A 23,663-nucleotide genomic window follows, 5' to 3' on the forward strand; every position below is an offset into this window, starting at 1 on the left:
GCCATAATATCATAAATTGATAGTTTCCCAACAGACTTGCATGGGATACGTAATAAAAGGCCTTGCTTGGTAGGATTACAATATATAAAAACTGGACTGTTTTCTTTGTTTATATTTGCAGGACTTTGTGAGATCATTTAATAAACTCTCTGGACAGGATCTCTTACAAAAGGCTAGTCGGGAGGTTATTATCATGTTATGCTGTGAAAATGAAATTGAATTCTACTGTGGGCCATTTTGTCAAAAGTTTTTTACAAGACTTTAGGTAGTAAATTGTGTCTTCGGCATTAGTGATTTCTTATCACCATTTTCAAATATGTGTGTCACTACTGCCTACTTAAATATGCTAGAAAACATGCCTTAGTATTCTGTCTTATTACAAAGATAGGTCAAGAGTATTCCCATTAAGTCAGCACAAAGAATTCTCTGTTAGAAGCAATATCCTCTGTCAGAAGGATTGCCACTTCTTAGGGATGTATTAGTTTTTTCAATCTCTTCCAGGATTGTATTTTTTAAGCTGTTGCCATTTGTGGCAAAAATAATGTCTGCTAGAGTAAGTGCAATGCTGTTAGTATAGGTTATCCATCTTGAGCTGACTGCAATCTAATTAAGAAGAATTACACCAGATGCATTTCACTTTTGTTTATAAAGCATATTCTGTGGTTATTTGTGTTTCTTAACATATTCTGCTCCTTCCCTCCTTGCTAGCAGTGGTTGGTGCTGAAAGGCTTCATTTCACATGTGCACTTGGCAGTTTTCTCATTCTGCAGTATTTCCTGTGCTGCACTATTTACAGTTCACTTTCTTAAACTGTTTCTCATTTGAATTTTTTTTAAAGGATACTATCACTTGAAGTGTAAATCACCTAATCTATTTCTGTCTTAAGAACAGGTTGTCAATGGCTGTTGCTTTAGGCTTATAATGAATCCTTGTTGAGAAGTTTATCATGTGAAATACCATACACTGCATCCAAGATGACTCCAAATGCAAGGTGCCCCCCATTGTTCAACAAGTGATTACCAAAAAACGTGCATACTCATACTGGGTTTACTTAGAAATCTGACAGATTGTTTCCTTATTACAAGTAACTGAAGAAGAAAATAAATGCAACAGTATATAGCAAATAACATTAAATAAAGATCTCTCTTATAGACACAGATGTGACTTACAAGGGAACTTTCCCAAGTGTCAACAAATAATGTTGAAGAAACTTGAAGAAAAAAAAACATTAAAAGACACTTACATAAAGTTTTGGGCCAAAGTCTTAATCAGTAAAAGAGAAACACACACCATTCATACACACTTCACAAACTTCACAAACACATGACCGCCCACTCCAACATCTTGGACCAGAATGCTAGTTGGGCCTGTCTGCAACTTGACATGTCTTCTTTGCAGTAAATATCAGTCTGTCTTTTCCTACATTATTCATATTCTCACCTGGAATTTCCATTGTTTGATTTTATAATAATTTGAAATTTTACAAAATATTCCACCAACATTAATTAATTTTTAAAAATGAAAACTTTTATTACAATGTAAGTTAAAGAAGCTTTCAAGCTACATATGTCAATGTGTAATAAAGATGATTTCTGAAATACCATTTTTGGAAAGTAATCTGTATACAACATGTTGTCAGAGTATTTTCAACATACCTAATTAAATTATCTAAACATTCAATATTAGTCTAGTTATTTATTTTACTTATATTTGTTTTCTGTCTTAAATTGTTGTATGAAAAACATCTTCAATATTGTTGTTTCAAAGATATTCCCTCCAGACCTAAAATGCAAAATTACCTTTTGGGGGTATGTTTTACCCTTTAAAAATGAAATTGGGCATGAAGAAAAAAAAATACATATTGAATAATTTTGCCCCCTCTACTCATCATGATCATTTATTGACACGTGGGAATGTTCCCTTGTAGGCCCTCCTCACTGGAATGGTCCACAGAATCTGCAGTGTCACTGCCACTGTCATGGTTATCTCGCATTTCATCCCACAGCAGATCATCTCCACTACTGCCTAATGTATTTGTTACACAGCACTTCTTAAAACTACTCACAACTGATGCACTGGATATACGTGTCCAAACAGTCTGGATCTGTTCCACAATTAGAGATACTGAAGGCTTCATCAGCTTCCCAGCTTCCCAACAGGGATCAGGACTTGTCCAACATGAAGTAAACAACTGCTGTACATCTACTTCAGATGGTGCTTAAATGGCTTATTCACCGCCACATCTAACAATTGTAACAATTGTAGTTGTGAAGTCATGCCTCCTGGACTGACAAGGTCAGGGTTTAATTTTAGGATTCCTGCCTATATTGCTGGTGTTATATGTCCCTTGAAAGTATCAATGATCAACATCCCATGGTTCTTTAGAAGAGCACCTGGCATCCTGCTCCAGACTGTATAGAACCCAACCAACTCATTAGCCACCCATCTTTCACCATTCTAATGAAATATGACACCAGGCAGCAGCTTTTTCTTTGGCATAGTTTTAAGACTGATGACATATGGCCACATCTGTATTCCATTAGCAAGTACACACAACATCACAGTGATTCACGATTTCTCATTGTCTGTAGTATCAACCAATACACTTCTAAAATGAGTGAAAAACAGTCTCAATTGCACAGTCATTTATTGCAAATATGATCAGCTGTGGTCTCTAGTAGGAGGTCATCTACAGATAATGTACCATCTGGCTGACACTGATGATGTCTGGAATGGCTGTGCTGACCCCCAGTCACCAAACTGCCAGCTGTTCAAAGCGTCATCACCATCAGCCTGATGGTGCATTATCTGAAGGTAGCCTACTACTAGAGACCGAAATCGGTCATATTTTTAATAAATGGTTGTGCAACTGAGACTGATTACCACTAATTTTGTGGGGTCACCACCAGACACCACACTTGCTAGGTGGTAGCCTTTAAATCGGCCGCGGTCCGTTAGTATACGTCGGACCCGCGTGTCGCCACTATCAGTGATTGCAGATCGAGCGCCGCCACACGGCACGTCTAGAGAGACTCCCTAGCACTCACCCCAGTTGTACAGCCAACTTTGCTAGCAATGGTTCACTGTCTACAGATGCTCTCATTTGCAGAGACGATAGTTTAGCATAGCCATCAGCTATGTCATTTGCTATGACCTAGCAAGGCGCCATATTCAGTTACTATTGATATTGATATTGTGAATCAGGTACTGTCAAGAGCGACATTCATCATTAAATGGATTAAAGTTAAGTATCAAACTACTTCTGTCCGCTTTCTGAATTCTAATTCCTTGTCATGTTCCAGACCTCACGTCAATATAGTTCTTCCCTCCTCACGCCAGTCTGTGTGAGCTAAAACACATGCATTTCGGCCTCCTCTAGTAACTCGGTGTTGGCTCTTCTGCCAACACTACAAATTTTACTTAACTGACAGAACACTGTTTCACAATAATATTATCTAAAATTAGCAATACACTTTTGACACCTTTCTCTTCCACTGTTGTACTGGACTGCATGTTGAAGTAATCAGGGTTCTTCTTAGCATTTCTGATTTGCCCTAATAGGTAAGCATATCATTTTCTCAGTATATAATGTATAGATAATACTCAACTCAATCATATAATGCTGGAAGATGCTAAGCAAAGGATCTTTGACATCACAGCACAAGTCCATTGTACTGCATCATCCTTGTACACCACCCAGATCTGGTCTTAAATTGGACACTATGTTCCTGTGCTTTATTTTCTACAATATCACAAGAAGCTGCCATTACTTCACTATGTTTCTCACAGACAAATGCCACTACTTCCACTTCAGTACTTTTGAAATTTCCACTCTGTGGGCCACTGAAAGCTTTCCTAGTCAGTTTTGCATTTTTCAGAAGTCCTTTGTCCTTTTGCCACTTCAAAGCTCTGGCTTCTGTGACTCTATATTTCCTCAAAGCTGCACAATTGTTTGTTGCTTCTGCACACCAAACAACCATGATTTTGAAATGTGTTCATAGTGATACCTGCATACCGCCGAAAAATTTGACATTGAACCACATTGTTCCACATCATGATCCATTACACACTCTGCTATGCAGTTTAGACGTGGGATCTCTGAAGTCAAACAACTAATTAAAAAATTTGTTACAACAACCACTTCACAAAGTTCAAATTGCATGCATAGATTCAAGGTTAAATGGCAGGCAATGCAGAGAGTAGATTTACAGCTTAATGGGAAAAAAAACTGTAAAAAATCTTGTCTTCAATTTGGAGATGCACATGAATACTCATTTGACCATCAATGCTTTTAGGTGTCCTTAGTACTATCAAACAGGAAATCAGTATTGAAGTCTCCACAATAATAAGTCCCCTGTTCATCTGGCGTAACATTATTAATATTCTCTCTTCTAACTGCTTGATGAAACATGATATTTCCTGCTGATGACCTGCATACTGTCGGTACCAGTAGCTTTTGTGACTCCAGACCCACTATTAAGGTACAGCATTCAAATACCTATCCATCACAATATTCACTAACCCATTACTATGGGACTGAATAATGCAGGTGTGCAGCTGATATCCACTTAAAAAGAATACTGCTGTCACAGAAATGAATGATAACTGTCATACATGGGATATGCCATAGAGAATTACATTCTGAAGTGTTTGATAAGCTCAGAGAGTTAAGAATATATTCCTTAGACATACTTAAATTAGTTACATTTCTTATGACTCAACTAGCTGATGTAATAAACTGCACTGATGTACATGGTCACAGCACCAGAACAAAATACAACCATCTAAGGAAAAGAATAAAATTAAAAATGACAGTTTGAAGCCCATATATCAATAGTTTTTGTTTTGTTAAACAAACTAAAAATTCCTTAACAACATGTAAGTGTACTGATTTTAACACAAAAATAAATCTTTTCCAATTCAAAAATATTAACATTTCTTCAATGAATTTTAAGAAACTGCTAGTGACATGAACCACTAGAATATGAGCTGTAAAGTAATAAATACATAAAATAGATAAAGATGCAACAATTATAGTAAGCAACATATTTTGGAAGTGTAATTATTGTTATACTATTATTTTTTATATTTGCAAAAGCCATCATTGTAATGGCTCCATGCAAAGAAAATGTAAATAAATATATAAATAAATACATCCAAATTCATTTTCACATAAAGGCTTAAAAATTATTACATATTCTTGTAGGAGACAGCATTGGTCACAATGAGAAAAAGCCATCCCATAAATATTTGCCTAGAAACAAACAGCTGTTGAGATAAGGACCTTTCTATCTTATAGTAGTCCTTTGTCTGCTCACACTACAATAAATCCTCAACATATGTACAACTCATTCTTATACATGCTTCAGTAAGTCCCTCAGCCCTCCTTCTAAAAAATCACTGACATCTTGAAATGTCCTCATAGTGAGACACCTTAAGGGATTAAGGTCAGGTGAATAATATGGTCATGCTATTGGATTTCCTCTGCCAATCCGCTGTTCATTTACAATTTGTGTTGTTTGAGTTATAACAAATGAGGTTGTGGATGGTGCTCAGTTGTGCAAACATCACATCCATTGTTCTTCTATAAGAGTAGCATTATCCCACAGTTTAGGTAATCTGTTGGGTAGGAACTGGTGATAAACAACACCCGTCAATTTGTCTGGTTAAGTATACAGCCTTATGAGTGTGCCACCTGCACTTGTTGCAGACACAATGATACTGAGACAAGCCTGATGATTTGATTCCATGATTGCTTGAGGATTTGCATCAGCACACATGCAGTTATTGTGATACTTGACACATTCATAATGATTAGCACTATAATTTTATTGTGTTCAAAGGAACTATTTACTGAACAAAAGAATACAGAATATATTATAGGTATTCCTCACTAATGTCTATGCCATCATTCTGGCAGCTTCTGTATTTGTGTAGCAAACCATTCTTTGGTTCCTATCCCAGTGCCACTGTTGGACAACTGCACGAACTTCATCGCTGGTGGTGAACTTATCATCCTTTATGACCTCTGCCATTACATGGCTACTAGGTGTCAGATACGGTGAATATAAAGGATGTGGCTACATGGTGCCCCAGTTATCGCACGGTGGCAATTGTCTAGTGATTGGCGTGTGGCCATGTATTGTCATGTTTGAGCAGAATGCTATGGCCCTATTTTTCATAGTGGCATTGTTGAAAGCATCAGCACAGTTAGTGCAGTGAACTGCAGTGCTGGCCACTGTTGAGGGTCATATTGAGAGGGAGCCAGTCCACTGGCAGCATTCTTCATTGGTCCCAGAACATAGTGATCATTTGTTTCAACATGAATAGTCCTGGCTGTAACTTCTTGGGACAATGGCTCCCAGTATGTTTCCACTCCACTGACTGACATTTCTTTTCTGGAGTCTTGTGGAAGAATCAAGACTCATCAAAAGTGACAAGACACTCACAGAACTATGTTGGATCTACTGCCTTCTGATAAATCTCCACATATTTCTGTTTCTGCACAATGGTGAGAGAAAGGGTACCAATTGTGTTTTCAGAACAGCGTCTGCCATCTCTGAACTCTGATAACCAACTAAACATGGAGCTGTGATTTAGTGCTGTTTCCCAACATATGGCTACTAACCTCTTGTTGACGTCTGAAGCAGTCACTCCTTCCCTCCGTAGAAACCAGACTGTCCACTGTTGCCCATGCTTGTCCACTTATATGTTGTCTTACCAATGCCCACCTTTGTACTTGCAAGCCAGAACAAGTGCTGCTGCAGAGTGCCACCTATGGGAAGCAGCAACACTACAGTCTTCATTTATACATGACACACATTTCAAGATTTGGGAGGGGAGGGAGGGGGGCCAATCGATCTTGAATAAACTAAGTAATTTATTATCCCAATCCTTGTGGTACCATCCTCACTCATAAATAAAATCCAAATTAACTCCTTTGCAGAGCTGCAGTCTGGCATGGTGGTCTTGTGGTCTGAGAGCTTGCACACCTTGTTAAGTGATATGAATAAAGTAACTGCTCCTGCATAATTAATCACACTACCACAGAGACTAAGTCTGAGTCGTTAAATTGGCCACCTTGCCAATAAAACTGACTGCCCCTGACAAGTCCGGCCATCTGCACAATCTGGCGACACTGTAAGATGTGGAAGTGTTACGAGGAAGTGTTGTCTACTTCTGAGATGTTGTTGGATTATGTGAGCCCCTGGTCTAGTGGTAAGTGTTGTGCATTCTAAACTTATAGCCGCCTGTTTGCGTCCCTCTGTAATTTTTTTTTTTTTTTTTTACCACATTTAGGCCCTCGTCTAAAGTTATGAGTCTGATTGAACATTGAAGATAATTCACGTCACTTCTACCCCCCCCAGCAATAACGAGTACTTCCAGAAACAATTCCACAGGACAGCTTGTGGCTGCGTCACGATCATAACAGCTTACGCTCGAGCGTTTCCTCGCGCTGCAGCGGCTACCGGCCACCGGCCAGACGCCACCCGCCGCCTAAAATCCAGTGCCGCCCATGTGAAAGCGGCGTGACGCTGTCAGTGTATGTATCAACTGTAATTTTTTAATTTGAAGTCCTAGTTATCATCTTGCATTTAAGCATTGGATTTGCATGCCTGAAAATCATGAACTACAGTTAAGGACTGTAAAATTGGGTCGCAAGTGGAAAAAGGTGTAACATCTACAACACAATATTTACTTATGGTATAACAGAGGGGTGAATGCAGAGGAGGCAGCTAGAAAGGTTTGAACTGTGTGTGGAGAGAGTGCTTTTAGGAAAAATACGCCAGAAAAATATATACTTGTTTCAACAGAGATCGTTCTGGCATGAATGATTTTCCACATTAAGGCAATCTTGACTACTGATATATGTGATGGATTACCAGTTAACCATCAGCAACATTTGCATTCAACAGCCAAAGTTCAGAAGTCTGGTGTAGGAGTACTGCATGCTCTAATTCGAACGGAGTGACTATTATTGAACGTCATCAGGTCGCTCATTGAGCATTCCTATGCAGTACTGTTACTGGTCACATGTTATGATGCCTTTATCATTACCTTCCTAAGAAGAAATGAAAGGCTGAGCCCTACCAAAAGGCATAAACTCAAGCAAAGAGTAGTGTGAACATAATATTTTACATCTAATAGCTCCAAAAGTGTGTTTTGGGCTACGAATTCTGCCCCAAGGGATGTGTGCATCACAGCTGGAATTTGTTGACAACAACTGAGACACCTTTGGGTCGCAGTGTAAGAAAACTGAGCAACAAACTACATCACCTGTGCTACTGCATGATAACGCACTCTATTGATTTGAGAAATAAACTATCCAGGAGACTGATAGGAAAGTCTTCTCTCGGGCACTTGTATTGGTAGGGAAGTCCTCTCTCAAGCACTTGTCCCTCTCGACATATACCAGTAAAACAAAATGTTCAAGTATATGTGAAATCTTATGGGACTTAACTGCTAAGGTCTTCAGTCCCTAAGCTTACACACTACTTTAACCTAAATTATCCTAAGGACAAACACACACACTAATGCCCGAGGGAGGACTCGAACCTCCGCCAAGACCCCGCACAGTCCACGACTGCAGCGCCTGAGACCGCTCTGCTAATCCCGCGTGGCTATGCTCTTAAAATTTAGCTTTCCCACTCTTGATCGATCAACCATCAAGGCAATTCATTTCTAGACGAAAATACTCTTCAAACTCCACTGGTTTAATGACATTGTTAGAACCAGTAGGTTTCTACAGGCATAGAATTTGTAAACAACTTTAGCATTGTCAGATTGTTTTAGATATCATGAAAGAAAATTCTGATGCTGATTAATTTCTCTTTGATGATTACTGTTGCATTCAGTAAACTAATGGAAAATGCAATTAAAATATTCACTGTACTAATACAAATTAAATTTAGCATACCACAGAAACTTCATGACAGCAGTCTATCTTAATAAAGCATTAAGTATCTGTAAGCCGATTGAGCCTATTTTAACACGAATTAGTAGGATATTACCGACTTTTGACTTCGAAAAAATCTGTGTTTACTTCATTTCCTGTATCATTCGCAAGTATTATGCAAATGTGGCAGTTCATAGATAAAATTACATATTCACAACAACAACAAATATGTCGGTAGAAAACGAAAGTGGCTCCGATCCGTAGAACGCCAGTTTTCTTTCTCCTGATAACGACATCCTCTTGAATTGCCCCCGCCTGGAGATCCGAATGGGGGACTATTTTACCTCTGGAATATTTTACCCAAGAGGATGCCACCACCATTTAATCATACAGTAAAGCTGCATGCCATCAGGAAAAATTACGGCTGTAGTTTCCCCTTGCTTTCAGCCATTCGCAGTACCAGAACAGAAAGGCCATTTTGGTTAGTGTTACAAGGCCAGATCAGCCAGTCATCCAGACTGTTGCCCCTGCAACTACTGAAAAGGCTGCTGCCCCTCTTCAGGAACCACACGTTTGTCTGGCCTCTCAACAGATACCCCTCCATTGTGGTTGCACCTATGGTCCATGGTTCATACGGGGGGCGGGAGGGGGGGGGGCGGCAGGAGGGGAGGGAGGAGGAGATGATAACTAGAACTTCAAATTCGAAACTGACAGTTGATACATACACTGACAGTGTCGCACCGTGTTCATAGGGACGGCGCCGGATTTTAGGCGGCGGGTGGCGTCTGGCCGGTGGCTGGTAGCCTCCACAGTGCGAGGAAGCGCTCGAGCATAATCTGTTATGATCGCAATGCAGCCACGAGCTGTCCTGTGGAATTGTTTCTGGAAGTACTCGTTATTGCTGGTGGGTAGAATGTGAAGCGAATTATCTTCGATGTTCAATCATACTCGTAACTTTAGAGGAGGACCGAAATGTGGTAAAAAACAAAAAAAATACAGTTGGACGCGAACAGACGACTATAAGTTTAGAATACACGACGCTTACCACATTTATTTATTTTTTTCTTATATTGATCACTGCGTTTGGTCTGGGCAGACGTCACAAGACATCTGTTCAAGTTGATCGTTGATTCCTTTACTCAGTTTTTTTATTACAGAGGGCGAGCAGCCCGCTGACCGAACACGCTGAGTTACCGTACCAGCAAAGTTTAGAATGCACGATGCTTACCACTAGACCAGGGGCTCACACAATCCAACAACATCTCGGAAGTAGACAACACTTCCTCGTAACACTTCCGCATCTTACAGTGTTGCCAGATTGTGCAGATGGCCGGACTTAGAGTTGTCAGGGGCGGTCAGTTTTATTGGCCACCTTAAGTGAATGACTCAGACTTAGTCTCTGTAGCGGCCGGCCGGCGGTCAGTTTTTATGTCTAAGACTGTATATATTGACATACAAGAAACTTATGTTTCTCTTTACAACTGAATATCCAGTCCTCCAATCCAGTGCACTACATCTGGAGTTGCTAGCGGGAAGTCCTCTTCAGCCCAAATCCTGCATTCACTGACAATGTGGTGAACAGTTTGGTATGGAGCCCCACAGTCACTGGCTGGATTAGGCAGCTTCTTCCACTTAAAGACAGCATCCCTGCATTGGCCATGGCCGGTATGAACTCTGTTGAGAGTAATCCAGGTCTTGCGTGGTAGGTCGAATCCACTTGGAAGTTTAGCACCTGAGAAGATGTTATGCGGGCACAAATCTGTCACTGCTTCTCACTGACCTTTCCATTCTTCAAGAGGTTTGAAATCCTTAGCAACCATGTCAGCAGAATTGTACAGAGTTGGAGGGTGTGATTACAGTCTCTTACGATTTAAAAGTGGCAAATCACTATGCACGAGTAGTTTAGAATTCCTAGAGATCTTGTGAAACTCTGTCACAAGGGCAGTACATCTGCATAGATCAGGAAGCATTATACCGGTTAACAGTGGAAGCCAATAAACTGGAGTAGATCTGATTGTGACAGATATTATGCGCATTGTTGTATTCAGCTGGGTGTCAACAAGCCTTGTATGATGACTGTTCATCCAAACAGGTGCACAATACTCAGCACTTGAGTACACCAAGCCCAGAGCTAAAGATCGCAGGGTGGATGCTGAAGATCCCCAGGTAGTTCCGCATAGCTTATGGAGGATATGGTTTCGAGTCCTCAACTTTTGAGCTAAGTTAAGAAGGTGTTGTTTGAAGCATAGTGTATGGTCCAGGCTGACACCATATACTTTGGGTTCCAATTATGATGAAGAATTCTGCCCCTGAAACTTACTTCCAGTTTTACGTACGCCAACTGATTATTTAGATGGAAGCAACACACTTCTGTTTAACTCACACTGAGTTGGAGTCTCCAGATTTAGAAGTAATTATCTAATGGAGATTTGTCTTCATTTCCTGGTGTTGTACAGCTAGAGCCAGGTCATCGGCATAGCAGTAGTTTCTGGACGAAGCGTCAGGTAGATCAGATAGATATAGGTTGAACAGTTATGGTGAAAGAACTGATCCTTGAGGCAATCTGTTGTTCAGCTTCCTCTCCTTACCTATGTTGCTTCCAGTGATTACCTGGAACTTCCGATCACTTAGCATGCTGTTAATCAGTCAAGCCATTGTTCTGCAGGGTATGATGCAGAGAAATTTTTAGATAAGGCCTTCCCTCCACACAGTGTCGAAGGCAGTGGTTAGATCAACAAACGTCCATAGGTTTAACCTTAAAACACCCTACAAATGCCTCCTGGGTGGTCCTAATTGAGCAACAGTGATTACAGGCAGCCAGACTATCCAGAGGATCTCCTGGCAATGACATATAAACTAAATGTCAGAAACAGTTCTTTTCAGAGCCCATTAACAAGAAACACTGGACCAGCTATCAGACTCCTTCAACTGAATATTAATTACACAGTATCATATTTTATATGCTTAGCAGCACCAGTTATTTGCACACTTGTTTCAGGATTGTCTTCTACTCATTGCAACACTCACACCTCCACCTCCAGCATACAAATTGTGAATCATCTGCCACAGTCCTTTCTCCTTGTTGTAAATGATCCTATATTTGCAAGTCACTTGAAAAACTGTGCTCATTTTTTTTTCAAGATCAAATGCAATGTTGTGGGTGTCTGAGATACACAACTCATTCCTGTTAAATAATGACAATGGCTACACAGATCAGAATACCACGTCTGTAATTTCCTGCATGGAATTTTAGGACTCTAGTTCAGTCTTTATGATAGTCACACTCCACATTCCATATTCTGATGCCAGCACAGCCCCGAAGTCATATATGTGGTATCACTGATACAGGAGTGAACTGTAAGTATTAGGCCTGACAACAGAATCACATCCAGGGACTATGCACAGAAATGCAGCCAATAGGAAATGGGTAATGGTCACCAACAAGGAGTCTACCTAAAACTCCTGATTACAGCCCATTATTGATACAAGTAAACTATCTCATATTTCAACAGGTAGTTGTTTCCAGAAATATGTTAATACATCTTTTTTTTAATATATGATGAGTATTGTCTACAGTATGAATGTGAGACCCTCTTTTCTAAAAAACATCCCTTTTATAGTCATCCCACCATTTCTTTTAAATTTTCTATGATAGTGTAATGCTAGGCTGTGCCCATTTAGCAGCATCTCTTCAATTTTTGTTGCTCCCAAATAATGTTATAACTATGGTACATCTACTGATGGTGCATTTGCTCTTTCATTCTCTTGTATTTATTTTAGAGAGTCACTTTTTATTTATAAGACTCCCTAGGTTTCGATGGAAGACACTGAATGAATGGTTTTTCAGGTTAACAGGTTTTACCAAGCTGCAGTATTTTATTTTGCTGATATCTACCTCAACTGTACTATATCAAACAATGAAAAGCTCCGGATGGAATAACAACAATGTGGAGAGAATATGATGTGACTTCTGAAATTTTCCCGGCGTATTTCTTCTTCTAATAATTTCCGGGTATGCAGCCGGATCCCGTCGACATTCTGCCACGATATTTCGGCCCAGAGACGTCCGGCCATCATAAGGTGAGTACACAACTACTGAAGAGCCCAGGTGCAGTCGCGGCATAAATACCGCGACTGCACCTGGGCTCTTCAGTAGTTGTGTACTCACCTGATGATGGCCGGATGTCTCTGGGCCGAAATATCGTGGCAGAATGTCGACGGGATCTGGCTGCATACCCGGAAATTATTAGATGGAGAGAATATATTGTTACTCACCACATAGAGGAGATGTTGAGTCACAGACAGGCACAATGAAAAGAATGGTAGAACTGTTCAGCTTTCAGAGTATATCCTTCATCAGAAGTACAAAAAACAAAACATTCACATAAGCACAATTTACAAACACATGATCATTGTTGTCTCCAGTCTTCTTATGCAGTATGTAGTCCAAAAGCTGAATATTTCTAGCATTCTTTTCATTGTGTTTGTCCGACACTCAATGTCTCCTGTATGTGGTGAGTGGGAAACTATTCTTTCAATTGTGGTGTACTGAATCTTCTTCATAGACCTGCCTTTCAGATGAATTTTTAAAAAGGCCTAATGGAAAGACTACATATCACTGGAACAGAATGATCAACATTGCTTTGATCAAACTGGATGCTGCTTGCAATTGCCTTTGCAAGCAACCTTTTATCAGACACATTTAATTGAAGAAGATGCCATCTACACTGCCAATTGAGTGAGCCATTTGTGAATGGCCTTCTCTCCTGAATAATTCTCTAAGCTCTGCATTAGCATATTTCACAGGACACTTTATTCATGACTTGCCATACAACTCCAAGAATAGCACAATCTTCACACTACTGTGAGTATTCTCTACATTGCACCCAATGTCATCCTAAATTATGTTATTCAGACTTCAGTCCAAACTGTTGCTTGAACACCTTATGACAAAGCAGGCAGATTCTTCCCATCTGTTATGTTTTTCTACACCCAAAAGTAACCAATTTTTTTCACAGAGTATTATCTTATGTTCAATATGTTTACAAAGTAGTATGTAGCACTTACTTAAAAACTTCAAGTGCTTTATTAAGCTAAATTTCACTGGAATTTGTTCTTTAGATTCTAATTTCAAGTGTTCTTATTCAATTTGTGTAATTAGTTTTCATTAGAGTACTGCAAATTAAAAGTTACAATTAATTAAAGATAGACAATAGTTTGACAGGTGTGAGCTAATCACAGTGGTGAACTAAGCAAATTTGTGAAAAGTTACCCATACCATTTAAAAATTAAGCCTTCCAACTTTCCTGTAAAGTGTTTTAAATGACTGAAAACTAATGATATTCCACAAGAATTAAAGTTGATGTTCTGGACCAGTATCATTTTCCATCACAGAATTTGTCAAAACCACTGTTAGATTCCAGACTTTGACTACTTACTTCTGTTACCTATTTTTGTGTAGAAAATGACATACATCATTGATTAATTAATTGATTAATTAACTCACTAATTAATAAACTCACTTAATTCAGCATAATTTGAAATATTGCACTCATTCAGGCAAACTAGGGGATTCACACTGTAGAAGGAAAATTAGTTGGCAAGTATTTTTCTAAATTTTTAACTTGCAACATTCATCAAAAACAGTAAATTCCAAGCTAGCCATTTTTCAAAATATTATATAGTTTTCAAAATAACAGTGTGTTTCTACACCAGTCTTTATAAGATCACCTGATTCATGAAATATTCACTCCACAGTTTGAAATCTAATGAGTAACATCTACATTGAGTGCACTCACCACAATAATTAATATTCTGCATGTAAGAATACATACAATTGTTTAATTACTTTTGATTGACTTCAGTATGTAATATGTGTGAAATGAACTGTGTAGTAATAAGCAACTGTGTATAAGGTTATTGTCAACCAAGTGATAGAGTGTTGACCAAGGTATATTTCATTAAGGACTAACTTATTGGATAGACCACAGTGTAATATTCTTCAATGTACTGATCTAGGACTGTGCTAAAATTTAACTGTGTCGTTTTTAGATAAATGTGAACTGATTATTTTGTGCCACTATTCAAAACTTCACCACTGTGGATATATGTGTTGGCCTAGAGAAGTGCCCTAATAATTTGTTCATAGAGTAAAAAGTGGTCATCATAATTAATAGCTGGACTTCACATGAATAAAATATGTGTGTTAATACCATCAATAATATTGTGCATTTATTTCAGTGCACAAACACTTAGTTAAATTTTCAGCTTTTTGGTGATCAGATTGGTGCTGTTGCGGGGAGACTACAAAATTGATATCAGTTCTACTACATGCTCACTTTATAGTTCTGTGATAGCGTTTAGTAAAGTATTTTTCCAAAGTGCTTAAATCACAGTTAATGTCGATGAACCCCAGACTTCACGTAATAATACTAGTTATCCTGTAACAGTCTCCCAAAGTTGCATTCTGATTCTAAGATTCATCGCCCTTGAATGTCAATTAGCAATAAAATCTCCTTAGCCTTTTCCATTCTTTTCCATTGCTTCCACATGTACTGCCAGACTACTTCTCAACTCGTTAGAATGTCATAATCTTTCTATCCATAGTCTCCAAAAACTGAAGCTTTTGAAAATATCTATACTGAATATACTGACTTTCATATGTCCTTGATATTTTCACTGATTTGCTTGGTTACACTGCAATCCATTTTCTGGTTTAGTCTTAACATTACTGCAGGAAACTGCAAATTACAATTGTGCTTAACTATTCTTGTGCAGTTACCTATTAAGTTCAAAGTTTACAGTTTACCTGCCCTTTTTCTACTATGTGAAATAATAATGTCAATCACTGTATCACTCAAGAAGGCCAGCATTCCTCAACAGATTGCTGCGTATCACCACACATGAAAACAACATTGACATTCCTTGCATCAGTTTTGATTCCTGATAATTCTGTAGCAGCTTCCATACTTATTTGCTCTGGAAATAAAAACTTGCATGAATTATTCTATTAAATATGTTTTTACAAAACCTAATGACTGCAAAATTTCTGTATATTACAATCATACCAAAATAGTTCATAATGAGAATCATTAAGTGACTTTAGTGTTATGTAATTTTAAGTAATCATTTTGTGACAAGATATTTCAAATAATGAAATCCATTTATGAAATATAATGAAATTTGTTTAAGAAAAATAATAAAAATATTTTTGAAAAATAATACTGAAGCTTTTGGTACTGTCAGTCTGTTCTGACAAAATGCATTGGTTTTGAGGATTGTTTGACATGTGATTATATCACTCCCATATAAATGTAGAGTTTGTATGTCCAACATGTAAACACAGTAATTTGCCAGATAAATTACACAGAAATAATAATATTGCTGTCTGCAGGTGTGTGTTTGCAGTTGTGTTGACTTACAGGTCATTAGTGCTGAATGTGTTTGTTACTAAGTAATATATATTACATCAAACCATTTTCTGACATTGTACAAACGGTTTAAGTGGTTTGCATTGGATTCCATTTTCTACTTGTGAAAATGCTGGGACTTGTAGAGCCCCTTTCTTTGTGAAGTATATTTCATGGCATAAAAAAGTCTGCTCACTGCTTAAGTTCAACACTTTTCAGCTTATAATGATTGCAAGTTTTATCCATTACCTCATTTCATCAGGTACATTGATCTTTCTTCAATGTTTAGTACTAAGAACAGTATCTACCAATATGAAATGTTAAATCTGAATGTGACTTTATGATAATTTTGTTCTTGCAATAGTCTATATATTATGTGAGAAAATAAGTAGCCAAATAATAATAAATTATGAAATAAAAACCACAAATTAAATTCCTTCATTACTTTGCTTCCTGCACATTAGTTATGGCACAAAAGCAAAAAGAAATCAGTGGTTTCTCTCTAATGTGTATTGAGCCAGTGTGCTAATTGAGAGGTCACAAATATTTGTATAGTATAGTGATTAAAAGGGAGTGGTAGTGTAACGGAAACTAGAGTAACTGACCCGAATGAAAATATATTATTGCAATCAAAAAAACTTTAAATATATTGAAATGATTATCAGTATGAAATTGTTTCTCCAATTAACAGAAACATTGTAGGCTATGACACAGCCTCATGACATCATGTCTCTACTGGGCAGTCACACAAACATGTGGAGAACACACGTTCTAAAGGCTACAGAAGAAAGCAAAAGAATCGGACATATTGTTTCACTAATGGACACACTGATTATTGACAAATTGAGTAACCTTTTAGCAAATTAAGAAATATTTGATCCATGCAGTTTGCACAGTAAATTCTATACCTATTTCTAGGATTATAATATGACATAGGCATGGATGTGATATGTCCACTAAGTGAATGATCACTGTTCACACTACCCAGATGGAAAACTGAGTTTTGTCCATTTTATCCACACATTGAATAGTATGCTAGGTTGGTTTGTCACTTTTGTATGAGGCACAAAATTCAGTCAACTCCCCCCCTCCCCCCCCTCCCCCCTTCTCCCTCCACCACACTTGACTCCAGCCTTCATTCCAAACTCTCTTTCAACTCATGTAACTAGTACCATCAGAAAGGAAATCTGTCCATTGAAAGGAGTGTGGAACTATAAGGTGTAAACCCAACAGGGGCTCCTGTGTGACAAAGGAAGTAAAAGCACAGAGAATGATGAAGACAGGGACAGATATTTTAAATGTTTAAGGTATTATTGGTAATAAGTACATAGCAAACACATATGGACTGTTAGATGTTTGAAAACTTATTGTACTACCTCTCTCCATTTCAGTTGAATGATCCACAGTGGAAACCTGACTATGGACCAGTTGCATTCTGTCCCAAATGGGGAGCTACTATGGTTGGTGTAAGAAAATTTCTGCTTGCCTATAACATCAACATTCTTGGGACTAAAGAACAGGCACATAGGTAATTAAACAAAACCAACTCCAAAGAATGTGGTTTGTTCTATGAATTAGAGAAACTACAGATTAAATTTTCTTTCTCCTTTAAATTATATTCCCATCTTACTTAAATTAAGAGTATTATTTAAAAAACAGTCTGCTACTCACCATAAAGATGGAATGTTGAGTTGCAGACAGGCACAATGAAAAGCATTTTACATATAAGCTTTCAGCCAAAGCCTTCTTTAAAAATGAAAAATGCACACACACTCACATACGCAAGCACATCTCACATACACATGACCACTATCTCTGGCCACACAGGCCAGAATCCAACTGAAACACATTGAATGGGAACAACAATCTGAACAATCTGGAGTGGGGCAGGGAAGAGTGAGGGATAGAAGGACATGGGTAGGCAAAGAGGAATCAGCCCTGCCTGGTGGAGCATGCAGGGACTAGAGGTGGCAGGACAGAACCATCAGGCACAGTGTCAGCAGGTTGTATGGCAGGGAGAGTAGGGAAAAACAGGTGACAGAAAGGAGAGGAGCAGAGAAGGGGAAAAGACCTGTGGGTGTGTCAGCAGAAAGCAGAACACAGTGAGGGTGAGGGGACATGAATTGAAGAGGTAGCAGGACAGAAAGTCAGAAAGTGCAGATATTGTTGGATGGAGGATGTGGGGACAGTAGGTTGAAGATGGGATGATTTCAGGAATGGGAATGTGCTGTAAGGACAACTCCCACCTGCGCACTCATAAAAGCTGGTAGTGAAGGGGAGGATCCAGATGTCCTGGATTGTGAAGCAACCATTGAAATCGAGCATGTTACATTCAGCTGCATATTGTGCCACATTATGTTCAACTTTGCTTTAGCAGTGGCCATTCTTCCTGGTGGACAGCTGGTTGGTATCCATACCAATAAAACAAAATCTGAGCTATGATTGCAACATAGTTGGTGCATGACATGGCTGCTTTCACAGGTGGCCAGGTCTCTGATGGGGTAGGATAAGCCTGTGACTTCACTGGAATAGGAGGCACTGGGTCAGTGGATTGGACAGATCTTGCACCTGAATCTTGCACAGGGATATGGTCCCTGTGGCAAGGGGCTGGGATTGCCATAGGGATGGACTACAATGTTTTGGAGGTTGGATGGGTGATGAAACAGCACTTTAGGAGAGGTGGAAGAATCTTGGGTACGATTTCCCTAATTTCAGGGCATGATGATAGATAATCAAAGCCCTGACAAAAGATGTAGTTCAGTAGTTCCAGTTTGGGGTGGTACTGGGTGTCAAAGGGGTGCTCCTTTATATCTGGAAATTGCGGATGGTGGGAGGATTGGGAGTGTGTGGTAATATGGCATGGGAAATATGTTTTTGGATTAGGTCTCAAGGGAGCTCCAGTCACTGCAGATGTGCCATCCCTGGGTGAATAGGCTGTATGGGGTGGATTTTTTGGTATGGAAGGGATGGCAGCTGTCAAAATGCAGTTACTGTTGTTGGTTGGTGGGTTTGATGTGGACAGAGTTGTGGATGGATCAATCAGAGAGGAGGAAGTCAATGTCCAGGAAGGTTGCATGCTGGGTTGAGGAGGACCAACTGAACCATATGGGAGAGAAGTTATTGAGGTTGTGAGGGAGTGAGGATAAGGTGTCCTCACACTGAGTCCAAATCATGAAGGTATTATCAATGAACCTGAACCACACCAGGGGTTTAGGATTTTGGGAGGCTCAGATTTCCTCTAGATGGCCCACAAACAGGTTGGCATAGGAGGGTGTCCATGGCGGTGCCAGATTTTTTGTGTACCTTCCTCTCAAAGGAGAAGTAGTTGTGTGTGAGAATACAGTTAGTAAAATGTATGAGAAATGGGATAGTAAGTTTATCATCTGAAGGATGATGGGAGAGGTAATGTTCAACAATGGCAATACCATGGTCATTAGGGATGTTGATGTATAGGAAAGTAGCCTCAACAATGACAAGCAAGGATCTAGGAGGTAAAAGGGTGGGGATGGTGGGGAGACATTGAAAGAAGTGGTTGGTATCTTTGGTGTGGGTGGCTGGATTTTGAGCAATAGGTTGGAGGTGTTGGTCAATGGGAACTGAAATTCTTTGAGTGGAAGCACAATAACCAGCTACAATGGGCAGCTGGGATTGTTCGATTTGTGGATTTTGGGGTGCGTGTAGAATATGGGTGTGTGGGGTTTCATAGGGGTGAGAAGGAAAATGGATTCAGGGGAGAGATTCAGGCAGAATGATTAGGTCAAGATCTGTTTAGAGGCTGTGTATGGCTGTCCTTTCTTCTGCTGATAGGTTGGTGTTCTCAGGAAGGGACGTAGGGAAGGATGATGAGACAAAGTTGAGATAACCAAGTGTGGTTAGGTGGGAGGGGTGGAGGATCAAGGTTGTATGGTGGCAGGTATTGGAAGAGGCAGGGTTCAATGTTGGGGTATAAGTTGACTTTGGTTGGAGGGATTGTTATCAAAGAAATGTTCCCACTGTACAGATCGGGAGAAGGAGAGTAGCTCTTTGATGAGTCCAATGCTGCTAATTTTGTGTGCAGAGCTGAAGGTGAGGCCTTTGGTAGAACAAACTTCTGTGAGGCTGAGGATTTTTGTGGAAAGATTAACAACATTGTTGTGGGACTGTTTCAGCTCTGGATTTAGTGAGGTGTTGGAAGGCAGATTTGGGGGCAGTGGCAAGTTGAAAAGGTCAGCTAGGAAGCATCAGGGTGGTATGAAGAGTTGACGAGTATGAAAACTCCAAGATGGTAGTAGGATGTCAGCAGGCTGGATAACATAAGGAAGTGTTGTCTGGAATGCTGTTCCAGGTGCTGGAGTGCAAGGGATTCATTTGAATTGGTTATGTGTGTATGAATGTGCGTACTTTTGCTAGAGGAAAAGCATGAGCTTGAGAGCTAGTGTAATACTGTTTTCTGTTACATGTTTTTGTGTGCCACACATCAATCAGCTGTAGGTGAATAGTTGCCTTTCCTTTATTTTTTATATCATTCCATCCAAGAATTTCCATTGTTGTTGTAAATTAAGATCAGTATATTTTGTCATTAAACAACAACCAAAAATCCTATAAACATGTAATACAGTAACATCATAAAGACAAGTTGATAGCATAAAAAGTCTACTGTCCACTTCTGTTGCACCAGAAATCACCACTAACTAAGATACATATAGTACTGCCTCAAAACAAGACCTCAACATTCAAAAATAAAGTTATTACAAAATTTACCATGGACACTACAGGATAATAAAAGTAAGAAGGTATTTTCAAAGGTGCTCAAAGATAATTCAGCACAAGAAAAACATTATAATATTGTAATTTTATGCAATGATTATCAGTTACAACTTCATCTAGTAGTTATACTATTTAGTTATATTATATTTACTGAAGTAAAATTGTAGAGTTTTCAATTCTCCTCTAGGACTACTATAAATAGATTGTCTGTATGTAACGTAATTCATGAAGATCAAATAAAATCAGTTAGATAAATTTGAGAGATCGGGCTGTCATTTAGTGATTTTCATTGCCTAAAATACATTGTTCTTGCTACTTGTGAACAGCTAAAGCAATCCAATAGTTTATAATCAATGTGACTAATACCTGGAATCATTCTTGCTGGCTTTCTTAGTATACATTTAATATTCCCTTTTAGTCTCACACATTTCACCAATATTCTATAGTGGGTTGCTTGAGTGTTTACTGCAATTTGCATTGTTATTATTGAATTTTTCTAATATCCTACCACTGAATCAAAGTTTGTCATATACTTTACCTACATCTGAGCCTGTGTGATCATTCCAGTTCATATTCCTACACATTGCTACACCCAGAAATTTGTCGATTTCACATACTGTCATAAATGAATTTTAAAGGCCAAATAGTGAAGTTTATTCTGTATTCATATGCTGCAAACTACTGTAAAGTGCATGGCAGACAATATTTCCCACTACATTATCATATGGAGCATGGGAAGAATGACTCTGTGTGTGCTCTAATCAGTCTATTCTTATCTTTGTATCCCAATGGGAGTAATAGGAAACCAAGGTATGTTCCTCAACACCTCATTAAATACTGGTTCTTGAAAAATGGAAAGCAGGCTTTTGAGGGATAACTAACATTTATTTACAAACATCTGCCAGCTGGGGTTCTTCAGCATTTGTGTGAAGCTCTGCCATGAGTCAAACAAATATATGACCATCACACTACCCTTCATTGTATGTATTCAATACCCCTCTCCCATACACTTAATCAGTATGTTAGGATGGTTTGCACAAGTATTTTGTAAGAAATATCCTTTATAGCTTGTGTCTCTATTTTCCCAATATTTTATCAACTTTACCTATGACTGCCTATGTAATGATTTCATTTTGTATATCCACAAATTGCTACATGCAAACATTTGCCTGATTTCAGCTGTGAGCCACTGATATTATAGTCATGGAACACAACACTTTTTTATGTGTTTTTGAAGTGTCTGGTTCATCAGTCCCCTGACTAGTTTGATGTATCCTACCACAACTACTCTCCTACACCAACCTCTTCAACTCAAGCAACCACTTGCACACAGTGTCCTCAGTTATTTGTTGGATGTGTTCAGTGACAGTTCTTACTCTCTAAAGCTTCCTCTAGGACCATAGAAATTATTCCCTGATGTCTGAATGTAACAAATTACATATCATTCTGTTCCTCCTTCTAGTCAGTATTCTCTGCATGAAGAGTGGAAATGGAAATTATTCGAAGTACCATTTTTTCAAAAAGCAAACTTTCAGTGCTTTTGTGTTCTGATACTCTGTTGCATACCCCCAGACTTTCAAATATGCATTAATAGATGGCGCATGATCTTTGTACATATCTGGGCTTTCCTCTGAAGTTTTAAAAATGTAATTTAGTCAGACAAATACAGACTAATCTTCAGATAGCTGTTCATGTTAAAATTTTGTTTTTTGTTGTTTACATTAATTGTTGGGGAAAAACAGCCAACTAATGTAAACAACAACATCATCATCATCACCTTTGTATCCTTCCAGTAAGTCAGATAGGGTGTTTATGAATAATTTTGCAACATCTTGCACTATCTTGATATACTTCTTGCTTGCTATTGTTCCCCAGTTTTCTTCTCTAGTCTTCAGATCTTCCTTAATCTGATCTGACCATTTTTTTCTGAGTTGTCCTATTGGTTTTTTCCCCTGCACATTTCTATCGAAGTATTGTTTTGACAGGCAGTTACCCTTCATCCTCTCCAAATGGCCAAACCTCTTGAGCTGTGCAGAACTTAGTCTCTCAGTCAATGACAGATCCACTTACATCTCACCTATGACATCTTCATCCTTAATTTTATCTTTTCTAGACTTCTGCAAGGCTGACTCCAGGAACTTTATTTTGCATGCACATAACTTGCTCAAATCTGACTTGTTAGTCACACAGCAAGCCACAGTCATAATTGGCAGGAGATACACTTTAACACTGTCTTTCTGCCTCTTGCAGGAATTACCTTGACTCTCACATGTTGTTGTTGTTATGGTCTTCAGTCCAGAGACTGGTTTGATGCAGCTCTCCATGCTACTCGACTCAGTGCAAGCTTCTTCATCTCCCAGTACCTACTGCAACCTACATCCTTCTGAATCTGCTTAGTGTATTCATCTCTTGGTCTCCCTCTATGATTTTTACCCTCCACACTGCCCTCCAATACTAAATTGGTGATCCCTTCATGCCTCAGAACATGACCTACCAACCGATCCCTTCTTCTAGTCAAGTTCTGCCACAAATTTTTCTTCTCCCCAATTCTATTCAATATCTCCTCATTAGTTATGTGGTCTACCCATCTAATCTTCAGCATTCTTCTGTAG

General features: G+C 38.9%; 1 protein-coding gene across 1 annotated transcript in view; it reads left to right on the forward strand.

Annotated features, from left to right (window-relative positions):
* The window catches only part of LOC124613427 (formimidoyltransferase-cyclodeaminase-like), a 116,127-nt gene that overhangs the window by 45,507 nt on the left and 46,957 nt on the right, over positions 1-23,663 (forward strand). Inside the window, exon 4 of the mRNA XM_047142133.1 lies at positions 17,697-17,833. Within this exon, the coding sequence (XP_046998089.1) occupies positions 17,697-17,833 (137 nt within the window). The remainder of the gene's footprint in view (positions 1-17,696; positions 17,834-23,663) is intronic.

Source organism: Schistocerca americana, chromosome 1 (genome assembly GCF_021461395.2).
Source record: "Schistocerca americana isolate TAMUIC-IGC-003095 chromosome 1, iqSchAmer2.1, whole genome shotgun sequence".
NCBI classification, from domain to species: domain Eukaryota; kingdom Metazoa; phylum Arthropoda; class Insecta; order Orthoptera; family Acrididae; genus Schistocerca; species Schistocerca americana.